We start from the raw sequence: 27,702 nt of genomic DNA, 5'->3' as shown, positions 1-27,702 counted from the left end.
AAAACATTGTATGGGGGAACAAAGCTGTTCCTCGTGGGCGGAGTTGTGCTCTCTGGTAGCAGGAATCTTGGTTCGCCCCTGGGTAGAAGCTGGGATTAGAGAAGCAGCGAGGCAGACTGTCTTCGGGTGAGTGCAACTGGGCTGGAACTCCGGTTATCAGCTGTTTCTTGCGTGTCATAGTCCTCAGAAGGTTCCAGTGTTTTCCATAATACCCGAGTTCTCGTGGTCTTTGGAGTGAGGTTGGAAAAGTACCTTTGGGATCCTGAAACACTTACACTGGCGGGCCTGTAGACAGCCTACGTGGAGCATGGCCTTCTGTTCTGCTTTTAGAGCCAGATATCTCTCCGTGCCTATTTACCTACAGAAATGGAATTTCGGGCTGTATTAGTTGTTCTCATTCCCTTCACCTTGGCTGATAATGGTATATAGGTGTATAGTTTCGACCCAGTGTCCAAAGTAAGGACATCTCCCTTACCAAGGGACTGTTTTTAACCTACAGGTTTGCAGTTTTTGTGCGATAATATTCTACCCATCTACTCTTGTCTCTTTTTAGACATACACTGACTGCCTGTCATGTCTCACGGGATACTTTCTCCGCCGGCGGGCTTACTCTCTGATGAGGATGTTGTAGACTCTCCCGTGTTAGAATCTACAGCTGCAGATCTGAGGTCTGTGGTCCGAAAGGACCTGTTGTCAGACTGCTCTGTCATCTCCGCCTCTCTGGAGGACAAACAGGTAAAGGAGTTGAGTGGCTTAGGGGCAGAAAGTGCTATCTTCAGCTTCACAGTTATTTATACAAGGTAGTATGACATCAAAGGCCAGTGATACTGAAGAAATGAGATCAGTTAAAAATTAAGGACATACTTTTAATCCCAGCACTTGGGAGGCAGAAATAGCAGATCTCTGATTTAAAGGCCAGCCTGATTTACCAAGTGAATCCCAGGACAGCCAAGACTACACAGAGAAACCATATCTTGAAAAACCAATACAAAAAATAGGGTAAAACAAATGAAAAAGTCTGTACCTATAAGAATACTATTGGCATTATATTCATGAAATATCTCAGTTGCAATTGCACCATGCTTTCAGTTGGGGAAAATATTTCTCTAGTATCCAGGCTATTAAGGATGGAGGATGTGGGAGTGCATGTTTAGTATGTTTAGGTTCACATAGCGCACCACATACAATTATTTGCAGAGAATCGTGGTGGCCTGAAGTAGGTAGAATGGAATTCTTGCTTCATTCATAATCGTAGCTGCCATTGCTTTAGTCTTTCTTTTGCAAGGCCAAAGATTCTCAGTTATAGCACTGTTGATGTTTGGAGCTAGACCTTTTTTGGAGGGGCTGCCCTTATGCTTGGCAAGATGTTTAGTAGGGTTAAGGGCCTCTGTCCACTAGATGCAGTGCATTTTTACTATTTATTTTATTTTATTTATTTATTTTATTATTATTATTATTATTGGTTTTTCAAGACAGGGTTTCTCTGTGTAGTTCTGGCTGTCCTCAAACTCACTCTGTAGACCAGGCTGGCCTCGAACTCAGAAATCCACCTGCCTCTGCCTGCCGAGTGCTGGGATTAAAGGCGTGTGCCACCACCGCCCGGCTCATTTTTACTATTTAGACTGGGAATACAGAGACAGTCTCTAAATATCTGCTGAATAAATGGAGTGGTTACTATTTAACTTCATTCTTCAAGTCACTCAGAACTTGTTCATGGTCTCCTAACTACTAAATGATGAAATGCATATCTATTGTTATTTATTATTATTATTTGTACATATGATAGGGGACATCTTACTCAATTTTCATTACTGTGCTTTGGAAAAAAAATTGTATTTATCAGAATTGGAAAGATGGCTCAGGGCCAAGAGCCCCTCCTGTTCTTTCAGATGACCCAGCTTAGCTTCACAGCACCAATGCTGGATGGCTCACAACTGCCTGTAACTCCAGACTCCAGTGGATTTAACACCTTCATAAACAGAAACAAACAAAAATTATTTGAGATAGTATTTGTAGTCAAGGCTGGTTTTGAGTTTCTGCTCCCCCTATCTACTGGGTGTTGAGGTTACAAGCACACACCACCATACCTGGTCTGTGGTGATTTTCAAACAACCCATTCTAACTCAGCTCACTGATACAGCAAGCCAGGACTGCAGGGCAGTGTTGAACTGGGAAGGGTAACAAAGTTCATGTGAGCGAGAATGAGTGTGGAACCAAAGAAGAGCTGCACAGGACCACTTTACACAGAATGAAGGAGTGATAGCATGCTTCCTAGGATCTAGGCTGTTTGTCCTGGTTACAGGTTAACTCTGGAATCTGTTACAGGCTCCATTGGAGGACACTGCAGAAAAGATGAAAGTTTACCTTCGAATCAGACCATTCTTAACTTCTGAGTTGGACCGACAGGAAGATCAGGTAGGATTTAAGGTGGATTGTTGTAGCACGAAGGAGGCTCCCCAGGAATGCTGCTTTACTCTATCAGTGTCTGCTTTCTACCTTCTCAGGGCTGTGTCTGTATTGAGAATACAGAAACCCTCCTGCTACAGGCACCCAAAGACTCCTTTGCCTTGAAGAGTAATGAGAGGGGAATTGGTCAGGCCACTCACAAATTCACCTTTTCCCAGGTATGCAATTCTGATGTATGAACAAAGTCCTAACATTTAGGGGGAAATTTATTTCTACCTTAGATTTCTGAGTGCGAGTTCTTTACATGTGTGTATCTATAATTTCAAGAACTTTTTATGTGCAAGTCAATGTGTCGGATAGTTTTATGCACATGAACTACCACTGATGTGACTACTATCACTCTTCTTCTCCCTGATAAGAATACTATGGCACATATTACAGTGGCGGTGATTTTCTGAAGCTATAGAGCTAGTTAGTGGTAAAGACAGAACTGGGATTTGGATCTACCATCTCCAAACCCATGCTTACAACCCCGTGTGTGTGCACAGGTACTTACAGCATTCCTTAACTATTTAATTTGGATGAACTGTACTAGCAGGGGGTGATGGGAGTCTTTATTAGACACAACTGGAATCCATCAGGAAAACCTGCTTGTGAGCTGTGTCCAGAGGAGGGTTATATCTACTAGTCCTGCCCAGGAGACAGATGGCAGATGCAATGTGGCCTCTGAGAAATGGGTCTGTTTCTAGATATTTGGGCCAGAAGTGGGACAGGTGTCCTTCTTCAACCTGACCATGAAGGAGATGGTGAAAGATGTACTCAAAGGGCAGAACTGGCTCATATACACCTATGGAGTCACCAACTCGGGGAAAACCTACACAATTCAAGGTTAGTAGTAAGCTGCAGCAGGATCGCCAACTGGCATTGTAAGGTTGTCTTTCCTTTTGATGCCTTGAGTAAAAGATCTTATTGTTAATATTGTTCCAGGTACTAGTAAGGATGCAGGGATCCTGCCCCAGTCCCTGGCTCTCATCTTTAATAGTCTCCAAGGACAACTTCATCCAACACCTGATCTGAAGCCCTTGTTGTCCAATGAGGTAATCTGGCTAGACAGCAAGCAGATTCGACAGGAGGAAATAAAGAAGCTATCCTTGCTAATTGGAGGCCTCCAAGAGGTGAAGTGCTCATGAAGTTGGGATAAATAGTACAGATTTTAGAAAAGATTGGTGCTTATCTTCTCTCTATGCCCCTTCAGGAGGAGCTGTCTACCTCTTTGAAGAAACGTGTCCACACTGAAAGTCGGATAGGTGCCAGCAACAGCTTTGACAGCGGTGTTGCTGGGCTGTCTTCCACCAGTCAGTTCACCAGCAGTAGCCAGCTAGATGGTATGTACCATGAGCGAGCTCTATGAGTGGGCAGTTGGGGGGGTGGAGGTGGAGGGGTGATGGGGGAAAAGACCCCACTCCCTATTTATTCCCAACAGCTATAAGAAGTATAGTTCAGAGACTGCAACTGGAACTTCATTCCAAGTTCCTATAGATCAAAGTTAGATGGAATGTTCCATGCATGGTTAATGATGGACGTGTACATTTTGGGTTTTCTCACAGAAACAAGTCAGTTATGGGCACAGCCAGACACTGTCCCAGTAAGTGTTCCAGAAGACATTCGCTTCTCTGTGTGGGTCTCCTTCTTTGAGATCTACAATGAATTGCTTTATGACCTGCTAGAACCACCTAGCCATCAGCATAAGAGACAGACACTGCGGCTGTGTGAGGATCAGAACGGCAATCCTTACGTGAAAGGTATGCAAAGGTAGAGGAGGCTGGTAGGAAACTTGGAGGGATGTGGGGAAATTAGAAGAGGTCCAAGTGTTCCCACCTTACTCTCTGACTCCAGACCTCAATTGGATTCATGTTCGTGATGTTGAAGAAGCCTGGAAACTTTTGAAAGTGGGTCGTAAGAACCAGAGCTTTGCCAGCACCCACATGAACCAACACTCTAGCCGCAGGTAAGTTGTGAGAACTGACTCTATGTCTAGAAAGCTTTAGCCTTCTACCTGAACATAGAATATATAGAGTAATTTTTTTCCCTTTTCCTTTTCAGTCACAGCATCTTCTCCATCAGAATCTTGCACCTTCAGGGAGAAGGGGATATAGTGCCCAAGATCAGTGAGTAAGTTTTCCCACTTAGAAACGTGATCATCTTGGCCATGTGGTTATGGGCGCAGAAGGGAACTTCTCAAAGGAATTTGCTCTTTTCCTTCTTTTGATACAAACAACTTGATAGGCCCTTCCCCTAGAGGAATTATATAATAAACTATGAGTCCCTTATATTAGCTCCTGTGCTTTACTCCAGACTGTCACTCTGTGATCTGGCTGGCTCAGAGCGCTGCAAACATCAAAAAAGTGGTGAGCGGCTAAAGGAGGCAGGAAACATTAACACCTCTCTGCATACCCTGGGCCGCTGTATTGCTGCCCTGCGACAGAATCAACAGAACCGGTAAGCTGTAGGCTGGGGTGGCCTGGGCTGGCCATTTGCTCAGTTCCAGGTCAGCACTGAGGGTGGTGCCTGGATACACACACACACACCCCTCTGCCAATGACTGTGGTTATATTCACAATGCTATTTATCTGATTCTGTGCAAGGTCCAAGCAGAACCTGATTCCTTTCCGTGACAGCAAGTTGACTCGTGTGTTCCAAGGCTTCTTCACAGGGCGAGGTCGCTCCTGTATGATTGTCAATGTGAACCCCTGTGCGTCTACTTACGACGAGACTCTTCATGCAGCCAAATTCTCAGCCCTGGCCAGCCAGGTGAGACACTGTACACACGACTGCATTTTCTTTGGACTAGCAATTTTTTTTTTGTTTTTAGTCAGTGTTTCACTGTGTAATCCTGGCTGTCCTAGAACTGTTAAACCAGGCTGAGACCCACCCGCCTCTCCATCCACAGTGCTGGGGATTAAAGGCATGGGTCACAACCACCCAGCAGGACTGGCGATCTTCAAATAGCTCTTGGGTATTAAGAAATCAATTAAGATTTTTCTCCCTCCTCTAGCTTGTGCATGCCCCACCTGTGCACCTCGGAATCCCATCCCTGCATTCATTCATCAAGGAGCACAGTCTTCAGGTGTCCCCTGGCTTAAAGAAAGAGGGCAAAGTGGACTCAGAACTTGAGGACAGTCCTGAAGACGAGGCTGACATCTCCATGTATGGCAAGGAGGTAAGGATACCGGGCAGCTCTAGCGTAGCAGCTTGATGGCTGCACATTCCCACGAGGTGTCCAGGTGGATTTGGGCCTCTGTAAAGAGTGCAAGAGGCCTAACAGATGCCGTCTTCTAGGAGCTACTACAGGTCGTGGAAGCCATGAAAGCACTACTCTTAAAAGAACGACAAGAAAAGCTGCAGCTGGAGATACAGCTCCGGGAGGAAATTTGCAACGAGATGGTGGAACAGATGCAGCAACGGGAGCAGTGGTGCAGGTACCACTGGGTGGCTTCGTAGCCCAGGCCCCTGTGACAGGGACAGCAAAGGGTGTGTAGGCTCTGCTCCCCAGCCTCATTCCTCAGGATCCTCACTACCCTTTTCTGACAGTGAGCGTTTGGACACTCAAAAGGAACTGTTGGAGGAACTGTACGAGGAGAAGCTAACGATCCTGAAGGAATCACTGACAACTTTCTACCAAGAACAGATTCAGGTGCGTTTGCCCCCAACCAGTCTCAATAACCTCTCGGGCTTTCATCGCTTGGGGGCTGAGACAAACAAATCTATTATTTTTACTTTGTTTGGTTGGCTTGGTTTTTCAAGACAGTTTGGCTGTCCTGGAACTCACTCTTTAGACCAGGCTGGCCTTAAACTCAGAGATCCACCTGCCTTTGCCTCCCAAGTGCTTGGGACTAAAGGTACACACCACCGCTACCACCGCAATTGCCAGCATCTTACGGATTTCTGAGATAGGGTCTCACTCAAAATTGTTGCTCTGGCCAGCCTCAAACTCCTATGTAGACCAGGCTGACATCAAAATAAGTTTTATAAACTCTAGGAAGAACAGTAATATATAATATGATTAATTTTTATTAATTTCCCTTAGTGTCTTGCAGCTATTGAGTTTAAATTCAGGGATGAGTTCACCATGAAAGTGTGCTATAGGCTAATGTTAGCTTAAATGTTAAGACTGTTTTGTTAGTCTGGTCCTTTGGTATTTGTCTGACCCTGGACAGAATTGTGCTCTCTGTTTCCCTTTTAGGAGCGAGATGGAAAAATTGAAGAGCTAGAAACTCTCTTGCAGGAAGCCAAACAGCAGCCAGTGGCACAACAGTCAGGGGGGTGTGAATTGTCCCTCCGTCGGTCACAAAGGTTGGCAGCTTCTGCCTCCACTCAGCAGTTCCAGGAAGTTAAAGCTGAACTAGAGCAATGCAAAACAGAGTTAAGCTCTACCACTGAAGGTGAGGAAGGAAGGCAGGAAGCCTGACAGTGGAAGTGGATGAGGGAGAGCTGGCACTCAAACTCTGTCCTGACCCCATCGCTTACCCATGCACTACACGTTAACTACGTACTCTGTGTTTCCTCTCAGAGCTACAGAAGTATCAGCAAATGTTAAAACCACCACCCACAGCCAAGCCTTTCATCATTGATGTGGATAAGAAGTTAGAGGAGGGCCAGAAGGTATTTAACATTAATCTGTTTCAAAGCCCTTTATCGGGGCTTTGAAAATACGGTGGGTTTTTTGTTTTGTTTTTGTGCCAAGAGTCCTGAGGAATGAAAGCCAGTCCATTTTTGCTTATTTATTTATTTGTATGTATGTAGTGTTGTGGAAGACAGTAGAATGGTTCTCTCTACCATATGGGTTCCTACATTTAACTCAAGCTTGATAAGTGCCCTCACCAGCCTCCAGCCTTCCTAAGTCTGTCTTCAGGTGGTTGCTGTGGTTGATTTTGGCCACAATCTGGTTCCTATTCTTTCAGAATATAAGGCTGCTACGGGCAGAGCTCCGGGAACTAGGGCAATCTCTACAGTCGGCAGAAAGAGCCTGTTGCCACAGCACCGAAGCAGGGAAACTTCGTCAAGCATTAACCAACTGCGATGACATTTTAATCAAACAGGTGAGGGCAACCTAGTGACCCTGTGAGGGGGAAACTGAGAAGAAAAAGATGTAACAGCGGAAAAAAAATAAAGCTAATGTCATAAAGCCTGGGGCTTTCTGTATGCTAAATGGGCACTATGCCACTAAGCTATGGCTATAGCATTTCTCATTAGCTCCAGATGCACCATTTTAAGACACCAGATGTCTTAAAATGATCAATAAAAATGTATGCAAAACATGGCACTTGATACCTAATAATTATGTTTCTCTAACTTTAATTCTTAGAACCAGACCCTGGCTGAGCTGCAGAACAACATGATGCTGGTGAGACTGGACCTTCAGAAGAAGGCAGCCTGCATCGCTGAGCAGTACCACACGGTGCTGAAGCTCCAAGGCCAAGCTTCTGCCAAAAAGCGGCTGGGAGCAAACCAGGAAAACCAGCAGCCAAATCATCAACCCCCAGGAAAGAAACCATTCCTGCGAAACTTACTTCCCCGAACACCTACCTGCCAAAGCTCAACAGACAGCGGCCCTTATGCACGGATCTTGCGCTCACGGCACTCTCCTTTACTCAAATCTCCCTTTGGCAAAAAATACTAACGTTGTGGGGATGAAGATGCATGTGTTTCCCTGAGGCTGGTCAGCTGCTTAGCTGATAAGTCTCTTTGTAAGCTTCAGCATATACCCAGAACTGTATTCAGAATTACTGTATTATAATCACTTATTATAATCTTGAGTTTTTTCATGCACAAATATTATATGAAATAAAGACATTGTTTATGCTTTTATTTGGATTCCAAATTTAGAAAAATATAAAAAGGGGGACAGAAAATTGATATAAATACCATCTGGCCTGTTGAACCCTTGGACAGGGACAGCAGTGGGAACCAGCCAGCCTAATGCATATTAGGAAACGAGTTCAGTGCTGGATATCCAAAGGGCTTGGATAGCTCAGTCAAAACATCCATCTGCCTTACGCTGGGATTAAAGACATGCACCACCGCACCCAGCTCATGTTCCTTCCATTAAAAGGGATATAAAATGTTCTGAGTACAAGAGGAAGGCTAGATCCAAAACACATAGTATCAAGGGTATCTAAAACCTATAAAAACAGGATGATTCCTTCAGATAAGGTTGAAAAACCAAGTATTTTTTTTGGAGAGTTAAAAAAAAATATCAAAAGTTCCTTTCAAAAATGTCCATGGAGTTGTCTCCATGTGTGGCTCTCATCAGGTATCTATAGTTAATGCTGTCGCCATCCGGCCCTCAATGTGAGCCACAGCTGATGCTCACTGAGACTCTCACTTGGAAGGCTTTTAGAAGGCTTCTTTTAAAAACTCTCCACAAGATCATATGGAGAGCTCCACTCTATTTAAACCTAATCTCTGACTCTCAGTAAAATAAAGGTCATTCTAGCCAGGCCTCATGGCATACGCCTGTAATCCTATCACTAGGGAGGTAAGGCAGAAAGGCCCCAGGCTAGGCTACACAGAGAAACACTGTCTTAGAGAAAGTCATTGTTCAAAGATGACCTCCCTGCTTGTAGAGGACAAGCATGAGAATCTCCTTTGCTTACCCCACTCAGCAGCACTGACCCTTTAGAGGAAGTGGAGAGACTAGGAAGGCCAAGACTGGCCATTCTGAATATTAGGGAACATTGCTGGCTGGCACAAGACGGTCTGTCCCCCGCCATACTTCTGCCTGCCTCTGAAGGTGGTTCCATAGGCTGTCCCTCAGGCTGTTTCTGTCTAGATAACAAGAAGAGCTTACTTAGGTCCTTGGAAACAGATGTGGTGTTCTTTACTGGAGGTAAGGTTTAATCTTGGTCTAGCAATGTGCTGACGTGAGAGTAGTCAACTACGGTGTGACTGAAGACAGGTTGAGTGGAGAAACTCTGCGTGTGGGAGTGTTGTTTGCAGACAGTGAGGCAGGGAGGAAAAAGGTACCAGGCGTGTCAGAGGTGGGTGTCTCCCCTTGGTTCCTCAGCTGTAGGATCTGGCGGAGCAAGGCCTTACCTTCTTCCCGGGTCTGAAACAAAGTCACAGCTGTTTCAAAATATATTCAGTGCTAGTCTCAAAAAAATGATTATTAAAATACTGTTCAGATCATTCCTTACAAATAAAAGGAGTTCTGCCCCTTTTTCAGAAGGTACTGTTCGACAGATGACTTCCACAGGTCAAAGTAAGCTTCCCTACACACCATGGAGAAGACCTAAAACATACACCCTAAGATCTAATACTCACGTCATTGAATGCACAGCACTTTTGGGCACAAGTTGAAGCTTCATCCCACAGCTTGCACTTAAAGTAGTACTGGGCCAGGTAGCGGAAGGCCGTGCTCTCCTCCAAGTGCTCCACTGTCTCCTAGATAAGGGAAGCAGGCGTCACTGAGGTGACAAGGACCCGTTGGTGACACGGCTCTCATGCTCTGACACATACCCCACAGGAATAGATATCTTGGATATATTTGATGTAACACTGGGCAGCCTGCTCTGACTCAGTCAACTGTTCATGAAGCCTACAAAAGAAATTGAGCTTTAAATAAGTCAGGCCACAAAGCAAGTTAGAAATTAAAAAAAAAGATGTAATTAAAATCAGAAATGAGAGGTAAACAAGTACATTTTAACATAAATAACACATTGAGTCCCAAAAGACTATCAGTGCCCACCAAGTATAGGAGCTGAATTTAATAACACATGCCTTTAAGGCTGAGTTTGAGGCCAATCTGGTCTACAGAGTGAGTTCCAGAATAGCCATGGCTATAGAAAGAAACTCTTTCTTGAAGAACTTAGCTTTCCTTGGCAGAGGACTGGCCACTGCAAGTTGACTAGGCTCCAGTGAGAATATGAATAACAGAAAATAGACTTTGGGGTTTTTTTTTGGTGGGGGTATCATAGGGAGGGAGGACAGACATGGGAGGACTGAGTAGTGAATGCAATTGGGATGCATGATGTGAGATTCCCAAAAATCAATTTAAAAAAAAGTGACAGGTGTCTTAACCAGGGCTACAGAGTAAGAACTTGTCTCAAAACAAAACAAAACAAACAAACCCAAAAAAACCACCAACAACAAATTAGTTATTAAGGGCTGGTGAGGCAGCCCTTATCAACAGATAAAGGCACTTGAAGAGAAGCCTATTAGAAGCATTCAATTCCCAGGACATAGTGGGAGGAGTGAACTGACTCCCACACACATGCACACACACACACATGCACACACACACACACACAATTTAAAAAATGTTTATAAAAAAGTAGTTAACTTAAACTGGACAGTTAGATAATATACCCTTGCAAAAATTTCCTGTTAATACCAGTGAGAATGAGAACTTTACCAAATGACTGACTACTTCCGGGCAGTCCTCCCATGCACACAGGCAAGTCCTCAACCACTGAACCACACTGCTAGTCTAGTCCTGTCTTTTTTAATTCATTTTTCATCTCTTGCCTAATAGAAAATCTATTTCCAATTCAAGGTGAAGTGGCACTCTCTATAGTCAAGAGCCTAGGGCTACACTATAACTCCATATCTAGCATGGGTAAGACCCTGGGTTTGTCTACAACATGGGAGAGAAAAAAGAAAAGCAAGCCAACCCAGCATCTCCACACCCCCTCCATGCGCAGACTCGTATGTGATCACGGCCTCAGGAAAACAGGCCTAAGGATCCCAAGCATTCACTCACTTGGCCAGCTTCACCAGAGCCATTTTCTCCACATCTCCCACAGCATATGCTCTCCAATAACACTGTCAAAGAGTAAATAGAGCACTTCAGACGACTGCTCATGTGCAACAATTCACCACATTAGTGCTAAGGCCATGCGAGCCTTCTAGAAATTCAGGCTTGCAGAAGGCGAGCTTTTTTCCTAATGGTAATAGTTCCAGGCTACATACAGATATCCATACTGATAATTTCAACCTACATTTCTTTTTATACTCTGTAGCTACAAAATATTCATTTTTCCATACACATAGATCAGAATACAGAAAAGAAACAAACAATAACAACAAAACAAACAAAACCACAGTATATACACCCACGACCCCTTTAAACAGCAGGTTTCTGCTCACATTCGCTAGGCTGTAAGTTAAGGTACCTTTTTGGCTTCCACTAGTTGGTTGAGTTTCTCATAACATTCTCCTAAGGCAACCAGCATTCGAGAATCATTGGGACTATGAAAAAGAATAACATTGTCAGAGCAAAGATTTACTAATACCTCAAGTCTTCAACTCAAAGATTGGTCCCTACTATTTCCATGCTATTCCAAATCTATGAAAGGACTGCTCTTCAACAAAACGTCTCATTTAATTACTTTATGTTTATAATTATCCTATAAACCCACTAGTAAAGATGACCAAACCATACCCTTTAGGTCTGAGAGAGAGAGAGATGGTATCCTATCAACCCTTCCCACATTGTCCAGTAACCAACTTACCGAAGCTGGTGGGCCCGTCTATAGTAATAAAGACAATAAAATGGCATCTTGAGGATTTCGTAGGTCTGCCCAAGGCCATACCAAGCTCTGTAGTCTCTCTTGTTGACCTCAATGGCATGTCTAAGAAACAGACAGAGCAGGCCAGTTACATGGCAAAAGAATTCAAGTTAGCAACACAGAGACTACTAACAAGAGGGCCCCACCACCGTGGGGATCAGATCCACTCACCCCTGCCCACCCTACTGGATGCTCACCGGTAAGCCTGAATAGCCGCAGACGTGTTTTTCATTTCCATGTACTCATGCCCCATCAGTGTCCAGGCGCCAAGGTACCGAGGATTCAACTTTAGCGCTCTCTGGAAATACAAAGCTGCTTTCTCATGCTGGGAGCGTAAGCTATAATAATTACCTGATTAAAAAAAAAACAAAATAAAACAAGATGATCCCTAGTCTGTCTGTTTGTCTGTCTGCCTCCCCCCACCCCCTCAAACGGGCTGGAGAATGGCTCAGTGGTTTTAATATTGGCTGCTTTTCCAAAGGATCCAGGTTCAGTTCCCAGCACCAACATGGCAGCTGGCAACCCCTGTACCCAGTGCCAGGAGATCTGACCTACTCTTCTGACCTCTTTTTGTACTAGTACATGCATATATTCATACAGGCAAAAACTAATAAACATAAAATAAACAAATATTTAAATAAGCATAAAAAATTTAAAAACTGTTCCTTTCATTTCTTTATTTCATTAGGATAACAGTTTCTTGGTTTTTTTTGTTTTTTTCTTTTGTTCATTTTTGTTTTTTTGTTTTGTTTTGTTTTTTCAAGACAGGGTTTCTCTGTGTAGCCCTGGCTGTCCTGGAACTCACTCTGTAGACCAGGCTGGCCTCGAACTCAGAAATCTGCCTGCCTCTGCCTCCCAAGTGCTGGGATTAAAGGCGTGCACCACCACCGCTGGGCTTGTTTCATTTTTTAAGACAGGGTTTCAATGTATAGCCTTGGCTGTCCTTAAATTCACAGAGATCCACCAGCCTCTGCCTCCCAAGTACTGGGATTAAAGGCATGGGCTACCATCATCTGGCTAGATAAAACATTTATATACATTTTTGTAACATAATAATTTTCTAAGCGTGCTTTAGATTGATAATTTTTGTTTATTGATTTTATTTTTTGATTTTTCAAAGACAGTGTTTCTATGTAGCCCTGACTGTCCTGAAACTCATTTTATAGACAAAGCTGGCCTCCAACTCACAGAGATCAGCCTACCTCTGCCTTCCAAGAGCTGGAATTAAAGACAGGTGCCACCACACCCAACCTGATTTTTGTTTAGATTAGTGGTTCTAAACTATACTGTTTTAAACCTAGACTTAAAAGGCATTTCTCAAAAGGACTGCAGTAGAGCTCTGAGTTTCCTCCCTGCATGTCTATACTACTGTTTGTGAAAAGACAATGATTTAGGAAGTTGTACAAGATATTCCAAGTATAAAAGGTATCTGTCTTACTGAGTCATAAATGAATAAGCAAAATATGGTAGACCAAACAATGGGACATAATCCGGGAAAAACAAAAACAAAACAAAACAAAACAAAACAAATTACTTTAGATGCTACAACACTCATGGTCTGAAAAGTATGCTGGCCAAAGGGGTGGAGAATGCCTTAAATCCCAGCATTTTAGAGGAAATGGCAGGCAGGTCTGTACAGCAAGTTCTAGGCAGCCAGGGGAAAAAAAAAAAAAAAAAAGAGAGAGAGAAAGAGAGAGAGCCGGGAGAGTGGTGGCGCATGCCTTTAATCCCAGCACTTGGGAGGCAGAGGCAGGCGGATTACTGAGTTCGAGGCCAGCCTGGTCTACAGAGTGAGTTCCAGGACAGCCAGGGCTACACAGAAAAACCCTGTCTTGAAAAATAAAAAAAAAAAAAAAGAGAGAGAGAGAAAGAGAGAGAGAGAGACAGGAAGGAAGGAAGGAAGGAAGGAAGGAAGGAAGGAAGGAAGGAAGGAAGTTAATTCGCTATCTAAAAGAAGTCAGACAACAATATTTTTGCTGGTAGATTCCAACTATGATGTTTCTTTTAATGATGAACTTAAAACAAGTAAGTCCTGTGGTTTTGCTAACTGTTCCAATAAAGCTTTTCTCAGCCAGGCATGGTGGCACACTCCTTTAGTCCAGCACTCCAGAGGCAGAGGCAGCCATATCTCTGTGAGTTCAAGGTCAATGTGGTCTACAGAATGGCTTTTTTCAGGGCAACCAGGGATACAAAGAGAAACTCTGTCTTCAAAAAAACCAAGTACCCCCCCAAAAGAACCAACTAGACTGTTAATGAAACTTGAAGGGGTTTTCTTTGAAAACAAACAACCTGTATTTACTTTTTAATTCATCTGTGCTAAAGAATGACTCCAGTACCAAGGCAAGCACTCCACCATTGAACCAAATCCCAGCCCCAACCTAGGTTATAGCTGAGACCTCACCTCAAAAAACAAAATATTTCCCTTACGTATAAATTATATGTACACAAATAAGCCAGCCAAAACACAGAGGGCTCAGTATGTATTATATTAACTTGCAGAAAACTCGAGATATTATTAAGTAAAATAATGAAAATCTGAAGAAGTTACATAAAGGAGTTCATTTTGGTAAGCCAAAGAAAAAAACTCTCCGTATGTTTTTAAAATAATTTTAGTTTGTTTTATTAGAAATCAACTTTATTCACTGTTTATACTCTATATCTGATCATTTAAGCATGTTTACCTAGAAGAAAGCAGTAGGGTTTTATTCCCATTATAGCCATATCTTTAATACCAGTACTCAGGAGGCAGAGCAGGTCTAATAGTTCTAGGCAGCCTGACCTTTAGTCAGTCCCAGGGCAGCCAGGGCTCTGTAGATAACCTGGCTTAAAAAAAAAAAAAAAAAAAAAAAAAGGAATTCACCTGCAATCTCAGTACTGGAGAGGTAATCAGGAGATTAAGAAATTCAAAGTCATCCTTAGCTACACAGTGAATAACTATTAGAAAGATTCTCCCTCAAAGGTGTGGGGGGTAGCACATGCTTATAATCTTGGCATTTAGGAAGTGATGGGAGAATCAGCAGTTCAAGGCCATCCTCTACAGGTTACATGCCAAGCTGAGGCTACATGAAGCTGAGACAACTGTCTCAAAACAAAACAAACAGCAAGCAAAACAGAGAGAGAGAAGAGAGAAGAGAGAAGAGAGAAGAGAGAGAGGTGCCTCTGCAGCTAGGAGTGTATGCTGATTTTGCAAGAGACCCAAGTTTGTTTTTTAGTACCTAGTACCTATGTCATGAGGCTCACAACTGCTGTTAACTCCAACTCCCTCCAGAGGGATCTGCTAGACACTCATCAAAGAACCTCTAAGATAGGTCTGGAGTAATAATAGCTCACCAGATCAGAGCAGAGGCTACTGTTTCAAAGGACCTGGGTTCAATTCCCAGCACCCACATGGCTGTTCACAACCACCAGTTCCAAGGTGCCAACCCTTTTCCCCTCTGGCCTCCATGGATACCAGGCATATCATGGAAGTAAAGCATCTTTACATGTAAATAAAATTTAAAATTAGAAAAAAAAACAAAAACAAAACTCTTTTAGGCCAGTCTATATAAATGGTTGTACTTAGTTCAGCAATCTGTTACTGTCTCAAAAACAAAACAAAAAACAACAAGGTAAAGTCAAGTCTGGCAGCTCTGTCTTGCCTTTAATCCCAACATCCAAGAGGCAAATGCATGCTATCTCTGTGCGTTCAAGGCCAGCCTGATCTATACAGCAAGTTCTAGAACTATATATAATGAGACACTGTCATAAAATAAAATAAAGATAGAGATAGAGCTTAAAAAAAATAAAATAGTGAATTCTCACCGATTACACAGCACGTTTCTACTCGGTACTTATCAATTTCACAGAGGTTATGCGCCAGGTAACTCAATTCAGATTTCATGCTCTGAGAGAAAAGAGGAGGACCACGTGAGCTTGAGAAAGCACCCTGAAGCTGCTGCTTCTTTAGCTAGTGCAAACATGATTATCTAATATGGAGTTTCATCAAGAGAAACAAATTACCCTGACATAGAGAAGGTTGGAGAATGTGTCCATATTTTCAATCCTGTAAGGGTCTTGTTTCCTCAGCTCATTGAAAATAGAAAGGGCTTTGTCGATATCTGCCGAAAGAAAGCAGAGTCTAAACCCAACTACCTGCACCTCTGCCAGTCAGCATGCACTGTCCCTATGCACCACTCACCTCTGATATTGTGATAGGCAACTGCAATTTGGGAAACAATGTACGAGCTCTTGGAAAAGCCCACATCAATGAGATGCTGATACTTCTGCAGGGCCTCCTCTATCAGCTGCAATTCTGTGTATATATGAGCCAAGAAGAACTCTTTCATCCAGGTGTCGGGCAAAGACAGGAACTTCAGCTGGCACCAGGAGAGAGGGAAACACTTACTATAATCTGGCCTTTCATCCAAAAGAACACCAAAGAAAAATCATTACTTTCTAAAAGGATTCATCACTAAAACTTTATTAGAACACCTACAAATAAATACAGGATAATCCCACTTAAGTTTGACTCACAAGCATAATTAGGAGAGAATGGCCGAGTGGGATAGACTTCAAAAAAAGACCCACAAAACAAACAAACAAACAAGCAAAACACACAAAACTTGAGAATAATTAGGATCTAAATAGGAAAAGAGAAAAAAGAAAGCCTTCTAGGTAAGAGTAACAGTAAGACTGGTGAACACAAGGAAAGGAGCTTGGTTTGAGGAAGCTATATGCAAAGAAAGTCAACTCTATCACCACAGAGAACAAGATAAAAAAAGCAACTGCTGCAAATGCCTGCCAACCCAAGTGACTTAAGATGGCTCCTTTCTAAATGCCAGCACTCAGGAAGCTGAGACAGGAGGATTGCCATGAATTTGATGCCAGTCTGGTCTACATAGAGAGGCCTTCTTAAAAAAAAGAAAACGTGGGCTGGAGAGATGGCTCAGTGGTTAAGAGCACTGACTGCTCTTCCAGAGGTCCTGAGTTCAAATCCCAGCAACCACATGGTGGCTCACAACCATCCGTAATGAGATTCGATGCCCTCTTCTGGTGTGTCTGAAGACAGCTACAGTGTACTCATAAGTAAAATAAATAAAATCTTTAAAAAAAAAAAAAAAAAAGTAAAAAAAAAAAAAAACGTGCTTGGTATGGTGCAACAAAAATTTTTTTTTTTTTTGGTTTTTCGAGACAGGGTTTCTCTGTGTAGCCCTGGCTGTCCCGGAACTCACTCTGTAGACCAGGCTGGCCTCAAACTCAGAAATCCACCTGCCTCTGCCTCCCATCTTTTTTTTAAGAATTAAACAAAGTAATTTTGGAAATGGTGTGCACAATGACTTGGAAACTTAAGTGTACAGCAGAAGCTAGAGAAAGCATCTGCTGTTAAGTAATCCAGATCTGAGATGCTGGGCAACCGAGAGGAGGGCTCCTACAGAAAAGTGACATGGCACTGCTTCACCATGGATCGGAAGGGGACAGACTTGGGGGCGTGGAGACTAATGTCCTGGAGCCTTCTAGATTTAACAGCTACTATGACCAACACCAAGTGTACTCCCCCACAGGAAAACTCAGGATACCTTGATAGTGATACTGATCAAGCTGGAAAAAGAAAACATCTCATAAGCAAGATAAGAGAGATTTTGACATGCAAGATGAAAAATTTGCTTTTGCATATTGTGAGGTCAGGAAAGTCTGACAAAAAGGTGAATACAAATAAAGATACATTTTCAGACACTGACTTGGCAGCACAAACAATTATTGGGGGAAGGGAAGAATAGATCCACTTTCAGTTTTTGTTGTATTTAAAACAAGATCTCAAAATGTAGCCCTGGCTGGCCTGGAATTCAAAATATAGCTCACAATAGCCTTGAACCCATAGAGATCTGCTTCTCAGGTGCTGGGGTTAAGGCATTCACCGCCATGCCTGGCCCACCTTTAGCACTTTAGGAGCAAGAAAAGTGTGTTGTTGCTTCATCAACAACTGAAGGAGGACAAAAGCTCACAGACAGCGACAATAAAATAGATTTCAGGGCAGGTAGAGTGGCAAACACCTTTAATCCCAGAGCTTGGGAGACAGCCTGGTCTACATAGAGTTTCAGGATAGCCAGGGCTACATGGAAAGCCTCTGTCTCAAACAAACAAAAAGCCAGGCATGACAGTACACACCTACACTCCCAGGTTTCATGGAGGCAGAACCACCAGGTTAAATAAACTCTAAGTTACCTAGTGAGCTCCAGGTCAGCCTTTATAACAGGCTGTTCCAAAAAAACACTAACAGCAAAGAGCTAGCTATGAACAACGGTTACACTCTTTGTCCCCACGAGATTATCACAGATTATAGAGGGTTTCCCTGAAGTTCACGTCAGCTTACCATCTCTTTGTCTGTGATCAGGTTACACAGCTCCAACCAGGCTCCCCAGTGCAAAGGCAAAACATGAGTAGCCTCCACAAACACATCAATGGCCTCTTTCACTAAGTCCAGCTTCCGAAGCACCACCCCATACCTGGGAAAGAGGGAGGTTAATGCCTGAGAATGTCTCTTCTACTCAAAAGGACAAACGTGCAGTAGAAAGCCCCACAGCCCTGGTAACACTCACAGGTAAAGGCCGAATCCATCAAGTCCCCGAGCTTGGTGCTTCCTACTAAGTTCCACTCTCAGTTCTCTGAGAGCTTCATTTTTGACTTGTCCTTTTTCTAGGGGTCCTGGGGAGAGGAAAGGATGCTCACTTTCATCCTCTCTCACACACACATTTCTGTTATCATCAACCAAAACTATGCCTGCAACCTCTAGTAACTCTAGATGGCCCACTCATTCACAAAACCCATTTACTCTAGATGATGGCTGGTGTACAGTCCTAGGTTATCAATGTTTACAAATCAGAAGCTTCAACTAAAACAGAATTTTCCACCTTAAGTTGCAGAAAGCAAGCATGATTCAAGTGGGGCAAACAAACCCACAGGCCGATTCCCACCAGCAGCTCTCAGGTAGAGCTGGGTGACAGCAGTAGCTGAGATAGCCATGATCTCTCCGTTCCACACAGGCTATGCAGTCCACTTATGGCTCCTGCATGGCCTCTATGGCCTCTAAGCATACAGCCCAGCTTTTCTGTCTAAAGGTTAGACGGGGGAAAAAATCATACCTAGGCTGTCAACTGTTTCGTCATCCTTCTTCTTCTCTCCAGACTGTAAGAGGGAAAGAAAGAAATCAACAAATAGGGTTTGGTTTTTCTGTTGTTCGTTTTTGTTGTTACTGTCTGACTTGTTATAATATCAGCAGCTTGATTCTATCTACAGGACTAACTAATGTCTAAGCAAAATAACATCCACTGTCTAAACAGCCATTCATTCAGGTGTTCCCACGGAATATAGAATAAATTGAGCACCAAACACTTGGAATACAGTAATGAATTACAGATATGTAAACATATGAGAACCCATGAGCTCTTACTGCTACTAAGAAATAAATGTGAAGGGCATGGCGGCTCTTACTGGAAGCAGAATACCTGTTGAGTAAGTGTGGAGAGAATGCGAGAGGGAAAAAAAAAATCATTTTGCAACATCAAGTAAAAGTACTTTTGGGGAGAAAAAAGTCTGTTTCAGGTAAAACTCAGCAATGGATACTGTAGCTGAGTTGGAGGAGTGCCTTGTCCACCATGACTGTACCAGCTCACCCTGCTAGTCAGCTTATGCAACCAGAACACAAAATGGGTAAGAAACATCAGAGATCCCAAATGAAGAATGCTGGTTTTGTAAGAAAAAAGGAGTCAAACTAATCTCAGCACTCTGGAGGCAGAGGCAAGCAGACCTCTGTGAATTCTCGGCCAGCCTGGTCTACACAGTGAGTTCCAAGACAGCCAGAGCTACACATAGAAACTTTGTCTCAAAAAACAAAATAATAAGCAAATGAATAAAAATTTAAAAGGAGGAGCTAGAGAGATGGCTCAGTGGTTAAGAGCACTGACTGTTCTTCCAGAGGTCCTGAGTTCAAATCCCAGCAACCGCATGGTGGCTCACAACCATGTGTAATGGGATTTGATGCCCTCTTCTGGTGTGTCTGAAGACAGTTACAGTGTACTCATATACATAAAATAAATTTAAAAAAAAAATTAAAAGGGGCCAGTGAGATGGCTCAGCAGGTAAAGGAATTTCCCACCAACACTGATGCCCAGAGTTTTATTCTCAGGGATCCACATGATAGAGAGACCAACATCCCAAGTTGTCCTTCATATGCTGACATTCCTCCCACCAAAAATAAACAGAAAAAAAGCAAGTAAGCAAATGTAAAGCAATAATAAAGACTAAAGCAAAGAAGGGGCTGGGAGTGCAGCTCAGCTGGTATGCATGCTTGCTTAGCACGCAGGAAGCACTGCACGGACTGACACAGGAGCACACATCTGCAATCTCAGCACATGGGAGGCACAAAGATGAGAACCAGAAGAGAGTAAGATGATTTTAGGCTAAATATCAAGTTGAGGGTCAGCCTGGGCTACATGAGACTGCCTCAAGAAAAGGAGATACCTGAACATGTATACTTATACTAGAACATTCTCCTTAAGTAAAAAATTTCACCCAAATTTCAGCAAATGCTGCTTGGTTTTCTACCATAACTCAACCAAATTAGTTCTGTTATATGCACAGGCTACATATTGAAAAACAAGAAAGGCCACATGAGGCAGTGCATGCCTGTAAGCCTGGCATTCTGGAGACCCACATGATAATGGTTCCAGCACAGTACCCAAAACAAGCAAGCAAACAATTATAAATATGATATTAACTTGCCTCTGCTGTCTTTCACTTACTCATTTATTTACTTAGGTTTATCTGAGAAAGGTTCTTACTACTATCGCCATGGGTTTAAACTTAGAGAAATACTCCTGCCTCTGCCTTCAGAGTGCTGGGATCACAGGTGTGTGCTGCCACAAGAGGCTGCACTGCTCTTTATATTAAAGATGCTAACGACCATGAAATAAAGTAATAAACACTCTACAAGCAAGTGATAAATGAGTTCATAAAACTTTAAATCAACCGATGCTTTTCAACTCAATTCTATTTTTTGGGAGAGTCCTTAATATTATTTAGTTTTTGAGACAGAGTCATATTATGTAGCCCACACTGGCCTCAAACTCTTATCCCTCCTGCCTTGGGATCCCAAATACTAGGATTCTAAGTGTGCATCACCATGTCCTGCTTTCGGAATTTTGATTTTGAGTTAGGGTTCTATCACTAGCTAGACTAGCACTCACTATGTCACTGTGTAGACAAGAAGCCTCAAATGTGCTGGGATCCTCAGCTCTCTGTATCTAGAGCATGGAAATTATAGACATGACCACACCTTGTCAATTCTCAAGTACTGATTCATAAAGCACCTCACAGAACCCAAAGAACACAGTCATCCTGTTGATAATTATCCTACCTATGTCTTGGTCTGTTTTTTTAGTTTTTCGAGACAGGGCTTCTCTGTGTACTGTCCTAGAACTCACTCTGTAGACCATGCTGGACTTGAACTCTCAAAGATTCACCTGCATCTGTCTCTCAAGTCCTGGGATTAAAGGTTTGTGTCACTGCTACCTGGCAGTGGCAGCTGGCTCTGGGTCTTTGTGGCACCCTAGCTGGCTAGAAATTCATTATATAGATCAGACTAGCCTTGAACTCACAAAGATCTGCCTGCCTCTGCCTTACAAGTATTAGAATTAAAGGTGTGTGCCACCAGGCCTGGCATCATTGTTTTCATTACTACAATATAAATATTCAGTATATTCACTTGGTGACTTGTTGCCTAGCTATGTAAAAACTAAACTTCTTCAAGGCTGAAGAGATGGCTCAGTGGTCAACAGTACTGGCTGCTCCTCCAGAGGACCCAGGTTCAAATCCTAGCTCCCACATGGCAGCTCATAACCATCTGAAATTCCTGTTTCAGGGGATCCAACAGCCTCTTCAAGCCTCTGCTGGTACCAGGCCTACCAATGATGCACAAATACATGCGGGTAAAACATCCATGTATCTAATTCCTTTTTAATTAAAAACTTTCCTCTTTGTTCTAAACATAGATGCTTCACCAAAAGCAGAACAACATCTTAAGTGGACCTCACCAGGTATCTGGAATACATGTACAGGAAATAGGCTTTCTTGCTATTGCAGCCATGCAGAAAATGTGCTGCCCGGTCATACTCTTTAACATCGAAGTAGGCCTTGGCCAAGGTGTAAGCATCCACATCCTGCGCGTCCTCCTAGAAGACACAGGTTAAGTAAGTGATTAGGTCTCAAACAGCCAACGGTAACCTAGCAAAAGGATATTCATTAATTTTGAGATATAGGAAAGGATGACTATTTCTCCTCCCCAAAATGTATAAATACATGCATTTATATAATTTATACAGTATTTTAAATAAATAAATCACATGCAATGGCAAACAACTTTTTTTCCCAAAGTATTTTTTCAAAATAAAAAGTGGGGCCTGGCATGGTGGTGCACATCTTTGATCCCAGCATTTGGGAGGCAGAGGTAGGCAGATCTCTGTAAACTCAAACCAAACCTGGTCCATGGAGTGGAGACTTGGGACAGCCAGGACTATATAGTAAGACTCAAAAAAGAAAAAAAGTTGGGGTCTGGGAGATGGTTCAGTGAGTAAAGTGCCTGTCACACACATGATGAACTGAATTTGCACACCCAGCACCCACACAGGAACCAGACATAGGACCCTACATCCGTAACCCCAGTGCATGCCTATAATCCCAACACTTGGGGCTGGAGAGCTGGCTCAGCAGCTAAGAGCACCAACTGCTCTTCCAGAGGTCCTGAGTTCAATTCCTGGCAACCACATGGTGGCTCACAACCAACTGTAATGGGATCTGATGCCTCTTCTGGTGTGTCTGAAGAGAGCAATGGTGTATTCATATATATATATAATAAATCTTAAAAAAAATAAAACAAATAATAATTCCAATACTTGGCAAAAGCAGGAGGATGAACTCAGGGCTCTGCTCAGCATTTGTTTGAGGCCAGTTTGAGGCCAGCCTAGGCAACAAGAGGCCCTGTGTCAAAAGAGAAGGAAGAGGTGAGGAAGGCAAGAGAAGGAGAAGGGAAGAGGCAGGGAGAGGGAAACAAGGTCATGCTCATGACTTTAGTGGTGAGTACCCCCACCTGGCACACACAGGCTACACACTAGTTTGTTGGGGCCAGCAAGATGGCTCAGAAGGTAAGAGCACTTGCCACCAAGCCAAGCGGGAAAACCTGAGTCAATTTTCAGGACCCACGAAGTAGATGGAGAGAATTAACTCCTATAGGCTCTCCTCTGATCTTAACATATGTGACACGGCATGTGTGCACACACGTACATATACAATAAGTAAATAAAGAAGATTACAGCTGAGCAGTGGTGGTGCACGCCTTTAATCCCAGGACTTGGGAGGCAGATACAGGTGGATTTCTGAGTTCGAGGCCAGCCTGGTCTACAGAGTGAGTTCCAGGACAGCCAGGGCTACACAGAGAAACCCTGTCTGGAAAAACCAAAAAAAAAAAAAAAAAAAAAAAGAAGAAGAAGAAGATTACACATAATCTCAGCACTCAGTAGGCAGGAGAAGGAGGATTGTATAAAGGCCAAGGCCAATCTGTATTAAGTTTGAGACTAGCAAACTACCAAAAAATTATGCAAAACTAGGTAAACATATGTAGTGGTTTGAATGTGCTTGGCTCAGAGTGGCACTATTAGGAGGTGTGGCCTTGTTGGAAGAAGTGTATCACTGCATGGGTTGGTATTAACACCCTCCTCCTAGCTGCCTGGAAGACAGTCTCCTCCTGACTGCCCTCAGATCAAGATATAGAACTCAGCTCCTTCTCTAGGACCATGTCTACTTGGATGCTGCTATGCTTCCTGCCATGATGATAATGAACTAAACCTCAGAATCTATAAGCTAGCCCCAATCAAATGCTGTCCCTTGTAAGAATTACCTTGGTCATGGTGTTTGTTCACAGCAATGGAAACCCTAAGACAATATACATACATAAAATATAATTATCCATAACTCTTCATATATATAAACCTTTGTAACTCAGAGTTTTATTACTTGGATTATATAGCCTTTGAATTTCTACTTCAGAGTCAGAAAGACGGCTCAGTGGGTGAATGAGCCTGTCGCCACACTTGGAAACCTGAGTTTGGTATCCAGAATCCACATGGTAGAAGGAGCACACACATGGTAGAAGTGTCACACATCCAAACCCTTCATCTTCAGATCACTACAGAGCACAATGGTGTACAACTTTAATCTCACCACTCAAGAGGCAGAGGCAGGCAGATTTCTGTGAGTTCAAGGTCAGCCTGGTCTACATAGCAAATTCAGACATCGTAGGGTTACTGTTCCTCTGATGAAACACCATGACCAAAGCAACTTGGAGAGGAAAGGGTTTATTTCATTCATAGTTCCATATTGTCATCAAAAGCAGAGAGGACAGGAACTCAAGCAGGGCAGGAATCTGGAGGCAGGAGCTGATGCAGAGACCATGGAGGATGCTACTTACTGGCTTACTCAACTTGTTTCCTATAGGACCCAAGACCACCATCCCAAGGCAAGGAAATACCCACAATGGGCTGGGCCCTCTCTGATCAATCACTAATTAAGAAAATGCCTTACAGTCAACCTTATGGAAGCATTTTCTCAATCAAGGTTCCTGATGAAGCAGGAAGTGGCACATTTAAGCCCTGTCTATGCCCCTCAGTGAGAGGCCCAGACTTCAACAGTTAAAGACAAAGAGTGGGGCTCTTAAAACAAAGAGTGGGGCTGGAGAGACACTTCAACAGTTACAAGGACTGGCTGCAATCGTAGAGGACCTGACTCTGATTGCAGCACCCGAGAGGTAGCTCACAGGGTCTCTGATGTCTGCTGGCTTCCACAATCACCAGGAACACGTGTGTGCTGCATACGCACATATGCAGACACACTCTCACACATAAAATGAAAATAAAAATTGAACTGTCAATATAGCTCAGTGTTAGAGTGCTGGCTTAGCACAGTTCCTAGGTCCAATACCTACCTAAAAGGAAAAAATGGTCAGGGTTCTATAATATCTATAAAACCCAAGCATTACATGAGTTCCTAAGAACTACACATTTTACATTTATTTAGTGTGTGTACACATACATGACACAGCATGCCTGTAGAAGCCAGGAGTCAGTTCTCTACCTCCACGTGGTCCAGGAGACCAACCCAAGTCATCAGCCTCTCTCCTTGGATGTGTGACAGGAAGTGTGGAGAGCAGACAGGTGCTGAGCTCCTCTTCCCTCTCACTTGCTACTGCTCGCTGCTTACTCACTCAGCAGAGCTGCGAGTGTCAGTGCGCCGAGGCACCCTGACAGTACAGAGAAGTTACAGGCCAATAAGACGAATGCAAACCACAGGGATTTAAAAAAAGCCATGTAAAAATAATATATGTACAGCCAGGGGTGGTGGCGCATGCTTTTTATCCAGCACTGGAAAGGCAGAGGCAGGTGGATTTCTGAGTTCAAGGTCAGCCTGGTCTACGAATCAAGTTTCAGGACAGCCATGGCTGTTACACAGAGAAACTGGTTTGAAAAACCAAAAGCAAAAAAAAAAAAAAGTTAAAAAAATATACATTACCCTCATTGCCTTATTTAATATTCTTGAAAACTGCAAACTATTTAATTCTTATCTATAAGTAAAAAGGCTGTCACCTTTGGGAGGGCGTTGGAGGGGTTGGAGTGCATACTTACTTAATAGGCTGGCTTTAAACCAGCAATCCTTCTGCCTCAGTCTCCCAAGTGTTATGATTAGAGACAGGCATGTGCCACCACACCCGGCAGCAGAAGGCTTGCAACTTATAAAACTCACCTGCCAACACTGACACTAGTGTTGAAACTAGAACTGATACTAGCCTGAAACACAGATGAAAATGCATTTGCAAGTCACAAGCACTCTATCTTCCAGCGCTGTTAATAAGAATGGCTAATTTTACTGAATCCTGTGTGACTGGTACAGCTTTTCTATTTTGTATCTGCTTTTTAGGTGCTGAAAGTTGAATTCAGGGCCTCAGACATGCTACACAGAACTGCATGAGATCAGGTTTGGGCCATGACTTGTCATCCTCTGGCCTCAGCCTCCTACCAGCTCCTGTGCCGTCAAGCCCAGTTTAAACCTTTTATCCCATTTAATTCTCCCTACAACACAAAACAGGTACTATTATCCCCATTTCACAGATAAGGAAATAGTGGGCCAAGAGGTTAAGTTGTTCTGTGTCATTAATTTGAGCTTCAAAGCTTTTTTTAATTTATTTTTTTAATTTTCAGGACAGGCTTTCTCTATATGGCTGTCCTGGAACTCACTCTGTAGACCAGAGTGCTGAGATTAAAGACATATGACACAGCTCAGCCCAAACCCATACTCTTAATAACTTTGCAATGAAGAACAATGTATAGAACAATAATTTCACCCTGTTGCAAAAACTTTTCATATGCGTCTTATTAACACTGTCCAGGTTGTCTACAAAACCTAAAAGGACTTGAAGGGTTTGTTATTGTCTTAATTTTACAGGTCTGTACATCACATGCATATCTGGTGCCCTCCAAGGCCAGAAGGCACTGGATCCCCTGGAACTTTGTTACAGGCAATTGTTAACTGCCCCTGAGGATGCTAGGAATTAAACTCAGATCCTCTAGAAGAGCAATAAGTGCTGCTAACTGCTGAGCCATCTCTCCAGCCCTCTTTAAAAAAAAAAAAAAAGACTTATTTTATTTTTAATTATGTGTGTCTTCATGTAGATTGTGCATGTGCTTGCTGAAGCAAGCCAGAGGAAGATGTCAAAAGATAGTGTTGGCTCTCCTGTCCCAGGCGCTGGAGTTACAGGTCATAAACAACTCCCAACTCCCACGGGTACTAGGAATTGAGCTCTAGTCCTCTGCAAGAACAGCACATGCAAGCCACGGAACCATCTCTCCAGCATAAGGATGAACTTTTGATTTCTTTTTTATGTGTATGCATGTATATCTGTATAGCACATGTATGGTATAATGTGTGGCTATCTGCAAAGAACAGAAAAGGGTATTGGATCCCCTGGAGCTGAAGTTACAAGTGCTTTTGAGACACCTCCTGAGGGTGCTGGAAATCGAACTGGGGTCCTCTGGAAGAGGAACAAAGGTTCTTAACCACTGAGCCATCCATTCAGCTCCACCAAGGATGAAATCTTAAGCAATAATTGTTTACCAATTCTCTCCAGCTTCAGTAACAGCGGAGACTATATTTACCTTCCAAGGCACAAACAACCCCCACACAGGAACTCCCCTGTGAGGCCCCTTCAAATGCTGGCGTCTCTGCTCCATCACTCCCACTGAGCAGCTGGCTCCCCTCCAGTGACAGGGCGCTGAGTACCCTGGGCCACATCCCTCGGTTAGCGGGAACGTCACTATAATGACGCCCTTACCTCTGTAAGAGGCGGCAGCGGCTGCAGCTCGGACAAAGGCAAGGCGGGCAGAGAGAAGGCCAACTCCGCAGACCTGGAACACCACACAAACTGCATCAGCCACGCGAGCCCCCGAGGCTGAGATCCAGCGCCGCCCCGTCCGACCCCGACCTCTCACCATTTGCTGCTGTGCAGCAGGCCTCGCTCCCGAGTGAGGCCTGCGATGAGCAGCAGCTGCTTTTTAATTTCCCGCAAGTCTGAGAAATCCGCGATAGTGGACACGCCCGGCACCGCCGTGGTGGCCGCTGCCACCGAGACTACCGAAGGATTCGCAGCCAT

At 43.4% G+C, this 27,702-nt stretch overlaps 2 protein-coding genes across 2 annotated transcripts; one reads left to right on the top strand and one right to left on the bottom strand.

Moving 5' to 3' along the window:
• Nucleotides 1-8,274, top strand: Kif20a (kinesin family member 20A). The gene is made up of 19 exons (XM_028762818.1): nucleotides 1-126; nucleotides 554-735; nucleotides 2,326-2,415; nucleotides 2,505-2,624; nucleotides 3,156-3,294; nucleotides 3,394-3,581; nucleotides 3,662-3,791; nucleotides 4,014-4,208; nucleotides 4,303-4,414; nucleotides 4,510-4,578; nucleotides 4,762-4,905; nucleotides 5,052-5,217; nucleotides 5,462-5,626; nucleotides 5,746-5,885; nucleotides 5,998-6,100; nucleotides 6,650-6,848; nucleotides 6,977-7,068; nucleotides 7,368-7,505; nucleotides 7,772-8,274. The coding sequence occupies exons 2-19, from the start codon at nucleotides 574-576 to the stop codon at nucleotides 8,084-8,086; spliced, it is 2,667 nt and encodes an 888-aa protein (XP_028618651.1). The 5' UTR covers nucleotides 1-126; nucleotides 554-573; the 3' UTR covers nucleotides 8,087-8,274.
• On the bottom strand, nucleotides 6,460-27,702 carry Cdc23 (cell division cycle 23). Its single transcript, XM_028762819.1, has 16 exons — nucleotides 27,542-27,702; nucleotides 27,385-27,457; nucleotides 22,043-22,180; nucleotides 19,094-19,136; nucleotides 18,551-18,656; nucleotides 18,325-18,457; nucleotides 16,153-16,330; nucleotides 15,975-16,072; nucleotides 15,777-15,858; nucleotides 12,173-12,326; nucleotides 11,919-12,038; nucleotides 11,580-11,655; nucleotides 11,168-11,229; nucleotides 9,925-10,003; nucleotides 9,730-9,849; nucleotides 6,460-9,514 (listed from the first exon to the last, which is right to left on the bottom strand). The coding sequence occupies exons 1-16, from the start codon at nucleotides 27,700-27,702 to the stop codon at nucleotides 9,344-9,346; spliced, it is 1,794 nt and encodes a 597-aa protein (XP_028618652.1). The 3' UTR covers nucleotides 6,460-9,343.

This window comes from Grammomys surdaster, unplaced genomic scaffold (genome assembly GCF_004785775.1).
Source record: "Grammomys surdaster isolate TR1022 unplaced genomic scaffold, NIH_TR_1.0 135, whole genome shotgun sequence".
In the NCBI taxonomy this organism is placed as follows: domain Eukaryota; kingdom Metazoa; phylum Chordata; class Mammalia; order Rodentia; family Muridae; genus Grammomys; species Grammomys surdaster.
The sequence above is the reverse complement of the archived record's forward strand: the minus strand, read 5'-3'. Positions and strand labels throughout refer to the sequence as shown.